The sequence below is a fragment of the Atheta coriaria genome, unplaced genomic scaffold (assembly GCF_025399875.1).
Source record: "Atheta coriaria isolate IRGN ID8LTWV9N9 unplaced genomic scaffold, Caltech_Dcor_3.1 hic_scaffold_7_pilon, whole genome shotgun sequence".
In the NCBI taxonomy this organism is placed as follows: domain Eukaryota; kingdom Metazoa; phylum Arthropoda; class Insecta; order Coleoptera; family Staphylinidae; genus Dalotia; species Dalotia coriaria.
This window is the reverse complement of record NW_027045449.1, coordinates 8,233,156-8,243,546: the sequence shown is the minus strand read 5'-3', so window position 1 is coordinate 8,243,546 and position 10,391 is coordinate 8,233,156. Positions and strand designations below refer to the sequence as shown.

Sequence of the window (10,391 nt, the reverse complement as noted above, 5' to 3'; positions counted from 1 at the left end):
TGGCTTTTTGTTTGTAGTGCCTTGTATGTGCAATAATTTATTACACGGGGAATGTATGTCACTTTAAACATTACATATTTGTCGTTCTATACGTACGTGATCAATGTTACTAACATTGTTGGTTGTAGAAGCATTTGTAAAAACAACATTCGATGTCATTTATGGATGTCATAGCGTGTTTGTGCATACGCAATTAATATTCTTGTTGAATTTCATTGACACAACAATAATTATTATTAAATATGGTCTTAATTAACCCACAATCGATATCGATTAGTTAGAAATTTAATGTAATCATCGGAATGTCACGCTTATTTCGCCGCAATAACAATTTGTTATTATAAACAACTTACGCAATTTTATACATACATCTAAACAATTCTTCGAAACGATTAGACTTCTAATCAAGTCTATGGCTTTGTATCCATTAATATTAACTAGTTCTGAGAAGCTGCAATCAGCGAGTGTATGAAATTTTATTTTAAATATTTAATTGCTTCATTTACAGTTAGTTTGCGGCGAAATTTATAGTTTCGGTTATTAATGCTTCCATTTCTAGACAGAAAGTTTTTTAATTTGCCATCATTTAACAGCATGAATTTGGCGCTCGTTTTAATTGTCGCTTTGCAAACGTGCAATTAATCATCTAAATCACCGACGAGATCCAACAACTCCACCTGCAGTTCTGTTCGCTGACGGTTCTTGTTTTTGTGTACATACTTTCTCATTTGCTTTCTGTCTCCAATTCGGTTTCCGAATATTCAATTTCAACCTGTCTTTGACTCTTAGTTATTACTACGTTTCCGTCCATTTCTCCTGTCAGTGTTGTATTCGAGGTTCGAAGATTGTACCTTTCTACGTTGTGTTCATCATTTTTTTCTTGTTGCTAATTTTCTGCTTTGAAATTGTATTCGATGCTAATTTCGGAATGTGTTGGAGTTAGCGTATAGCACGGATGAATGTGTACGTGCTGTGGGCACAGGTACAGAAATATGAAGATTAGATTTATCGACAGCATTCACCGGGGAGACAATTTCCGGTCATTTATAATTTTATCGCGTTGCTTTTGCTATACAGTTATCTGTTTTAGGATCGTGGAATAGCAAAATATAGTAGTACTCAATTCATCAACACTTAGTAACATCAATATTGCCCTGTTCTATAATTAATAATAATGTGAGATAGATTTGTTATACTGAAAAATTAAAGGTGTAATTGTATGTTCACGTCTGAGCAGTAAAGGAATAGAATGCGCATTAACTTACATTCATTTGCAATCCAAATTTACTTCCAAGAAGTTTGTTTTGGCCATTTTGTTTGTGCTAGTTTTATCAAGTTGACAACGATTTCACAAAAGAAAAAATAGGATTTGAGTTCTCTCGTGTTGTAAAAAACTTTTAAAGCAAATTTAAAAGCCACTCCACTAATCGGTAAAGTGAAGGCACGGCAAGTCAACACGTTATAAAAGACCGGAAACGAACGCATTTTTTAAATACCAATCGTCTATGTTTACCTGGATGTCAGTTACCTTACCAGTTACAAGCTGCAAAAATATAAAGAACATGAAGTGTATCTTATCACTGTCGATAAGAACACACAATCATTGTGTTCACTTCAAGATGCTTGAGTGCATCTCACAACAAGTTACGTTTATGTAAAGAAATAAATCAATGTAATCTGTATATTTAAGCCCTGTGGCATAAAATCAAGATTCCACGCAGCGAATTATGATTGTTATTGAGAGTATAACGAGTAAGAATGTAGGAATGCAAGGTTAACCAGACGACGCATCACATAATACAGCCTATAAACTTAACGATAATGATTCACAATCGCATTTGTTGTTAGAAAAATTAATATAATCGACTCGCACCACGATGAAAACGCACACGTTTTTTGTGTGTGTGCATGTTCGTTTGCGACGTCACGATCTTAAAATCGACATGAATAACACACGCGAGCACAAGCTTTGAACAATATGCAAATAATGCATTGTCGTCGTTGTCCAGCGATTGTTGTTCGCAGAGGAAGGTTGTCAGCAGCTTGAGAGCGTAATCATGCATCACGCGTCAGACGCGACGTTGTGCGCAATGTAAATAAGGCATGGACAATAAGAATAGTCATTCAAACGCCCCGGAATGCCTAAACGCCCGACTGGGGTCGGCAGTGTTCTAGGCGACACTTGAGATTATGGCAATTACGACCAAGACTGCAACCTTTGGCTCTGTGGTTTGATGGCAGACGAAAAGCATGACACGGGTAATTTATGCGCGGTGTGTGACGACGCGAGTGCTGCCCATCCCATTGTATAGTATTTATGTCTTGCTTTCTTTTCTGGGCTTATTTCAATACTTCAACGATTAGTGTTGTTTGGTGCAGTGCAAATAAACAAAATGGATGTTTTAAAGGTTTTGCTTGGACTTCTACTTTGCAAACTTAATTTTAAACTAAATAAAGCATGTTGTATTTTTATTTTCAAAATTTGCTTGTGCAATTAATGTGACAAATTCAATTTGTTGCAAATTTTGTTATCGTATAAACCGTCAGATATTTAAAAAAAAAATTCTTCTGAAAATAAATTTCCAAGAAGAATCTCGTGTTATGCTGCATCATAATCTTTAAATCATGAAACAGGCGGTTATTAAAAGTTTATTGCGTATATTGTATATTAACATCCTTGCGTTGTTTTTAAAAATCAACATTAAAAATGTTAATCCCTTCGTGCATGATAATATCAGTTAATGGTTATTTTAAATAGCAATTAAATATAAGTTTCATAAATAAAACATCACGTTTAACTAAATATACATTTAAAAATTAAATATTATGACTCGAAAGTTGACAATAGAATCCACATTTTTCTCGAAATTTTTATAGGTATATAACAATTGCATTGTAATGTTTTGCTTTTTTTTGTTACAGAAACAAATACAAAAATGATGCAATCGTCGACCTCGGCCGCGCCTGAACGCGAAGCTTTGAAGAATGTCATCGCGCAATGGAACGCCAATCGTTTGGACATTTTCGAACTATCCGAGCCCAACGAGGTAAAATATATGTCATTATCATGCATATGACCCAATTTGAATGTAACCTTCTTTTAAATTCTTAAAATTCCATTTTTCACATTGTCGTTTGTTTAATATCGAACTTTGTAAATGGTATATTTTCGGGCAGCAAAAAGCTAAAAGTTATAAACTTTAAATTATAAATCGATAAAAGTTAAATGATTTCCGGTTTAAGAGTTTTTGTGTCTTTCCGGTTTGTCCGCCTTGTCTGCAGACTTGCATTGTTACGCTAACATGTCTACGTCAACCAAAAATCGGTTACAATTTGCTGCGTACATATCTACTGACTACCGGACTACCGTTTTATTTTTATTTCACTTCTGTAACATCACTTCTCAATGAGAAATTGTGTGGTAGGGTGACGGTGACTCCGTTATATTGTCGCTCGTCTGAATATTGTTAGCAGTTGAAGTTTAACGTACAGCGAAGAAACGAAACGTTCTGCACGTTTGAATGAACTTTCCAGCTTTTTCTTCATCGTTTTGTGCGTTGCGGCGAGGCACACCCTAACAAATACAAAGTTTCCGGTATCTTTCTTTCGCTTTGAGGGCGACTTTGATATTTAGTTTATTGTACACACTTATTTAATACGTAGTTCAATTGTTTTTATATTCACTGCTTTCAGTTCAGTAGGACAAGATTGGGAGTGTTCTGTCTGGTTGCACATGCATCCATGCTAGAAAATATTTTAGTGAAAGTTCATATGCAGAAGAGAATTCAAATCGGCGGACAAAAGAAAGAAATGTTTTTGAAACGATATAATCGAATTATTCTTGCTAAAAATGTTATTTCTGTTGAAATACATTGTAGATAAATTCTGCATCAAAGTAAAAATTAGGTTGGCCGGAGTAATAATTTATATTTTTAAATACATAAAATTTATTTTTAAGTAACAATTGATTCGTCAGTTTTGGGCGAAATATGTTGACATTTAATGCAGAGAAACATTACACTTGGTTTTGAAATAACTAATAGAAATAATGCTTAATTTATCTATTTTTACTTTCGACTCAATTAAAAACTTATTTTATATCTACTTGCCAACCGGATTTATTTGTGTAATTTAAAAAAATAGAAAATAAAAAATTATGTCGGTTAGGCAAACGCAATAGGTGCAACGGCGGAGCGGTTGCGCGCCGAAGGAAACACGCTTGGATGCGTCGTGCGCTGGTCGGTTCGGCCTGTTTAGTTCGCGAGGCTCTTTAAATACCCGACTGCGACTCACATTTCACTCATTGCGCGCGACTTGCGCGTACATCGTACTCGGCGCGCACTGCGTTTCTTCCATCCAACGCTTTTCCAAGCCCTCAGCTCCGTTTTAGTTCCCAGTCGTTCCCTCTGTATTGTAAAAGACAAGTCGAGCATGCACGCAAATGATTTTCTAATCATGCTCATTATGCCGCTGCTTATGAACGCGAATTATACTCGCTGTTTATCTCATCATAGTTGCATTATATAGCGTAGCATTAGTTGTAAAGCTTCACATTGCATTGATTTTTTGTGTTGCAATTACAGGAATTGGAGTTTCACGGTGTGATGCGTTTCTACTTCCAAGACTCCGGCCAGAAGGTGGCAACGAAGTGTATACGTGTGGCGTCCGATGCCACTGTGGAGGATGTCATCGGCACACTCATTGAAAAATTCCGTCCTGACATGCGAATGCTTTCTGTCCCGTCCTATGCACTTTTTGAGTTGCACGAAAATTGCCCCGAGCGTAAAATGTCTCCGGACGAAAAACCGCTGCTGGTGCAATTGAATTGGCATATTGACGACCGCGAAGGCAGATTCTTACTCAAGAATGTTGATGACAAAACGGTAAATGAGAAATGATTTTACTTCAGTTTTTATATGGCTTTGAGAAATCCATACTAAATTTTATTTTCTTTAAATTTGATTTAATTTCAGTCCAGCGCAGTTGGTTTATCCGAGAGCAATTCGAGTTTTCGACGCAAACTTTCCAAACGCGAAAAAAAGCAGCTGAAGAAACAAGAGAAACAAAACCGACTCAAGAAGGAAAACACTGAGAACGATGACGGCGTTGCCGAAAAACTTTATACGGAGCTTCCAGAGACGTCGTTCACGCGTTCGATCAGCAACCCTGAGGCCGTTATGAGACGACGGCGGCAACAAAAACTCGAAAAGAAGTTGCAAATGTTCCGTTCAAAAGACGGAGGCCCCGATACAGGTGTGTACAAATTATAGTAAATTATTGCAATGTTATTCTAATATTTTATTTCAATTTTAGGAGGTACTCTGAAAATTTACGGCGAAGCTTTATGCAAAGACGTGCCTTACAAAACACTCCTACTCTCGGTGCGCGATTGTGCAGGCGCTGTAGTCCGGGAAATGCTTGACAAATATGGCCTTAATCATTACGATCCGTCTGTATGGTGCCTTGTCCAAGTGACGCAACAACCTGGTGTCGCAGACACTGAATATGTTTTAGACGAGGATGAATGTCCACTGTCTATTCTGATGAATTCATCAAGTTCAAGTGAGTTTTCGCAGGTTGCCTTCAAGGTTTTCCGAAGGTTCCCTTTGTTTGACTTGTTCCTACTGCGCACATTCTATTACTAACTCCTCAGTTGATTTTCCGCTTGTCAACTGTCTGACATAAGTACAAGTGGTTGAACGGTAAAGTGGTGGTGGTGGTGGCACGACGCCCCCCAGCGCCAACCACGACTAAAAACAGAAAATCGTTCCCGTGTTCCCGTTCCGCATTGTTGAACCGAACAAATAAATGTCAAGATAGGTGGGCGCATGCTTCACGGCAGACACACACTGCGATACAAAGCCACACCGGCACGGCAAACCGTATACGCGATTGCAAACAGTACGACGTCCGCGACGCCGGCAATGCACCACCACCACCTATTTCGCGGAGGTGCGTGCGAGGTGCGTGACAAGTCGTAGATGTGTGTCTTATCGGTGCGGCGTCGCCAGTTTTCCGTCAGTCGGAAACCGCCCCCACATTTGCTGCCATCACCACGTCGAAATGTACTCTATGGTGCGGTCCACGCATCGTTCTTGTTCAACTATTGCTAGTGCGTGCTGCCCGCCCGCCATCTCCTTATTCCGTCATGGATGAGCTGGTTTCGCGCCGCTAGGAAGTATGTTGGACTGGGGCTTGAGACGTAAGCTTTTGACTCATTTCATTTTTGCGCGAAATCACGCGCACCGCATGCAAGTTCGATGGTAATTTCAATTAGTCATCAATACGACATTGAGCATGCACATCGAATCATTCGATTAAATTGGTGTGTTAAATGTGTAAATGTCGTGAAATGATTTTATTTATAGCGGCGCAACATAAACTCAATCGATATCGTGGGCCGCTGGCGGCGGCGGGAAACGGTGGAAAACGAGCCAAAACGTCGCGGCGCGTCGCTTGAAATAAAGGAAACGACTCTATTAAATTCCAACGATGTGCTCACATTTCATCTTTAGAAATCAATTTATTTGATGCGTACCACTCGGAATTGAATTGTATTTTGCTGCGTCGTCTCGGGGCCTTGGTTATTAAAATTTATGAGCGCCAAGCTTTATACTCCATTTTAGACTGAAAGACAAAGGAAGAGCGTTTATTAAAGTAAACGAGATTTCCCAAGAACATGTTCAAGGCAGGCATTAAATTTCTATTTGATTTCTTTGATGTTTATTTTAAATAAATTAAATTATTCATGCAGATAATAATTTTATTTTCATAAAATTATATTTGTTTGTAGATGTGGTTGCATATGATGCTAGTCCACGTGGCTTTATTATTGTTATGTGCTATAATTATACAAAGTATAATTTGCTTGTTTATGTTGTCTTTCGTATGTGTTGCGGATGTGCGTGGCAAACGCACGTGTTCGACCCTGCACGTCATAATTTTAATCATAATTGCGAACGTTTTTCCGATATTTCTGCCTTTCACAACCCTAATGTTTTTGTGATAGTGTTTAGATGGCCTTAAATCAACATGTTGTTGGGATACACACTAGATTAAAAAAGTCACTTAGGCTGCGCGCAGTTGCGTAAATATTTGAATGGAAAACTTTCCCCAATAAAACTGACGCGAAAATTACACAGAGCACGTTAATCTTCCAATTCGACTAATACGTCGAGCTTATACTTGAATACCGGCTCAAAATTGATCTGCGTTTTATCATCATTAATTTTAAGACTGAACGTAGGCATTGCGCCTATTGTTTGTTCTCGTGCTCGTGGCCAATATCGGGCGCATTCTTGCGTGAAGCTCGTGTCTACGTTTTCCTGCGTGCGACAAGCGCACCTTTGCCGTACGCAACCCCCGTGAGTAATGTTTGAACATGTATATGCTCTTATTAAAGTGGCACAGCGCAACCAACGAGCAATTTTATATATTATTCATTAGGGGTGATAATTAATCGATCGTCGGTCGCCTCTCGGCGGAGGCGGCGGCCAGCTGCTGCCAGCGTGAACACACGCCGCACATAATGCGCCGCTTTGTAACAATACGCCGCCGCCTTCGGCCTGCGATGCCCGATCCCGATGTTTAGTTTAAGTGCGGCTGTTCGTCAGGGCGAACGCTCCCAACAACATGTATTTTTAACTTTCGTGTTTTTGTTTAATCATCGTAACGATCTAAATAATAAATTATTGTAACGTTGCTCTTACGCAAACATGTTGGGTTTTCGTTCATTCAAACGTCTGCGGAATGGCGGCAAATGCGAAATACTACTGGGTAGTTGTATTAATTATTCAATTTCTGATTACTAATTTATTTGTGTTTCTTTTTTGTGTTGTTCTTGATCGTATTTCTTGTGTAGTTACGATTCCGACGTTTGTTTTTTCTTGGTTTGTTTAAAAGTGAAAGGTTAATGTTTATCGTTTTGTGTCCGGCAGGTTCAATTATGTTTCACGTCCGGCGCAGGCCGGCGGATTGCGCGCCTCGAAAGCGGAAGAAAAAGCCAGGATCTCTCTCAAATAACATCAACATTAGGGAACAGCGCATCGACACGGTACCTCTGCTGGTGGAGTTGGGACCAGATGGCTCGCCGCCGCATCCGGGCGACTCTTCGAAGACTCTTCGTCTTGTTAACGAAGTTATGGAGGTGAGCAAATTTTAAATTTATTACGGTTTGATCGATTATTATCTCGCTGTGTGCAACTTAAAATATTAATAGTTCTAGACCACACACACTATTTCGAGGTGTTCGATTGCGAATATCTACTTGAAGTGTATTTTGTTGGGTTGTCGTAGGTCGGGTCCGCAAACGGAATAGCGCTACAACTATACGGGCCGCATATTCAACCGCGACACTGCGTAATCACAAACAGTGATAGCGTAACTTCTCTAACTCCGTGCCACACCGATGCGATCATCTACGTAAATGGGCAGCGCATTTATCAAACTACAATTCTCAATCATGGCAGTTTAATAAAGTTTGGTAACAGTAACACATACAGATTTTTGGATCCTAGCCAGGAGGACTTTTCGCGAGGACCTTCGATGAGTGACCTGCATAGGGCTAGCACGTACGATCGGTAAGTATTTTTAGATTTGCTTTTGGATTATTTAGTTTTCATTATTACATTCAACACATAATAACATAAGCCGTCAAAAAAAACTAGTTTTCGTTTTAATTGTTGGTATTGTATGTTTATGCACTTATGCGCTTTTGTGTTGTAACTCCCCTGTGTGCTAATGCAATTTTGTTTTTGCAATTATTTGTGCCGCACGCAAATTCAGCTCCCCGTCCCATGCACTTAGCCAGAACAACGAAAATCGCGAAAACTTCGAAACCAACTTCGATCTTGAGGGTAACGTCGAAACCATCTCAACGACGAGCGGCAACCGTGACGACAGCACCAGCCGCCATTATGAGAACAAAGACACAAGGTTTGGACTGAACACAAATCCATTTATTCCATTTGTTGTGCACAATGTATTGTTCGCTTTGCGTGACTGTTCAATTATTCACACGCTTAGAATATCATCAATTTGAAATCAAGCGATAATCGAAAACGTTGCGAATCATGCTTCCGTTCTTTCAGCTCCACCATGGGTTATCCACGTGGCAGCGATCCTATACTTCCTGCCGTGTTGGAATTTCCCGAAGAACCACAGGACCAATTCCTCGCACGTGTGATCACTCACCTGGACGTGCATATGCCAACGTTCAAGCTCGCTCCGGCGTATACGCTCTATCTTTGCGCACGCTATCGGGCCTCAACTCATTATCGGCCGGAATTAACGCCGAATGAGCGCGCGCACAAGCTTACTCAGCTGCTACATCACGCGGCGGTGTTGGTGCGTCATACCGTGCAGGATCGAAGCACCGACAACAATTCCCAGGCATTTTGGTTAGCCAACGCCAGCGAACTGCTTCACTTCTTAAAGCAGGATCGGCACGTGGGTGCGTTCTCCATACAGGCACAGGACATTCTAGCCGACTCCGTACAGCTGGCTTTCAAGAATCTCTTAGCATGCTTCACAGACGAACTGAACGGAGTGATGGCCGGTTTTATGACTACAATACCCGAGGAACATCCAAACGGTATCATCAACGTGCTCAGCAACGCGATGAACTTGTTACGTCGCTGTCGCGTGAACGCTGCGCTGACCATACAATTGTTTTCACAACTCTTCAATCGCATCGCTGCAAAAGCGCTCAGCATAGTAATTAACAATCCACATCTGTGTTGTCGAGCATTCGGCAAGGTATTGGGGCTTCGTCTGAGGAATCTTCAAGTTTGGGCTGAATCTCTAGGTTTAGAGTTAGCTGCCGAGTGTCATCTAGCGAAAATTATCCAATGCGTGCAATTATTACAAGGACCCAAGAGTACACCGGAGGAATTGGCTAGCTTGCCATCAACATGTTTCAAATTGAATTCTCTCCAGTTGCGTGCATTATTGACACAATATAAATGTAAGTTTTTCTAATTTCTTACATACCCAGATTATCATTATATTTATATAGGTGAACCGGGAGAAATAATTGCATCGCCACAAATGTTAGAACAAGCTGCACGTGCATCTGAAGGTGTAGCGGATGAGTTGGCACGAGCGGAAGGTAAAGAAGTGCGACTGCATGAAGATCCATCTGCGCCGTTCCAGCTTTTGCTCCCCGATGATGGATATAGCTGCGATGTGGTGCAAGGAGTACCCGCCGGTTTAGCCGAATTTTTACTGCCGCTGCAGGCGTCGGGCTTGTGTCGCTTGGCAGCCCAGCCAACAAGTTCTGGCCATTGGACCGTTTACATGACATCTAACAGACCAACCTCTGCAATGAGTTCCTCTCAACCTGAGGTATATATAATATATAATATGAAGTTTATAAATGGCAACCGAATGTA

The 10,391-nt window shown here is 40.4% G+C and overlaps 1 protein-coding gene across 8 annotated transcripts in view; it reads left to right on the top strand.

Annotated features, from left to right (window-relative positions):
• The window catches only part of cno (adherens junction formation factor afadin), a 29,074-nt gene that overhangs the window by 14,064 nt on the left and 4,619 nt on the right, over positions 1-10,391 (top strand). For 4 of the 8 annotated variants that reach the window (XM_065308249.1, XM_065308248.1, XM_065308247.1 and 1 more), the window contains 9 exons: positions 2,923-3,047; positions 4,584-4,883; positions 4,974-5,253; positions 5,314-5,562; positions 7,938-8,146; positions 8,296-8,579; positions 8,785-8,934; positions 9,090-9,964; positions 10,016-10,344. In XM_065308249.1, coding sequence (XP_065164321.1) covers positions 2,937-3,047; positions 4,584-4,883; positions 4,974-5,253; positions 5,314-5,562; positions 7,938-8,146; positions 8,296-8,579; positions 8,785-8,934; positions 9,090-9,964; positions 10,016-10,344 — 2,787 coding nt within the window. In that variant the 5' untranslated portion in view covers positions 2,923-2,936. Of the gene's footprint in view, positions 1-2,922; positions 3,048-4,583; positions 4,884-4,973; positions 5,254-5,313; positions 5,563-5,620; positions 6,203-7,602; positions 7,780-7,937; positions 8,147-8,295; positions 8,580-8,784; positions 8,935-9,089; positions 9,965-10,015; positions 10,345-10,391 lie in introns of those variants that run through there. The other 4 variants (XM_065308251.1, XM_065308255.1, XM_065308254.1 and 1 more) reach the window with 4 other exon arrangements.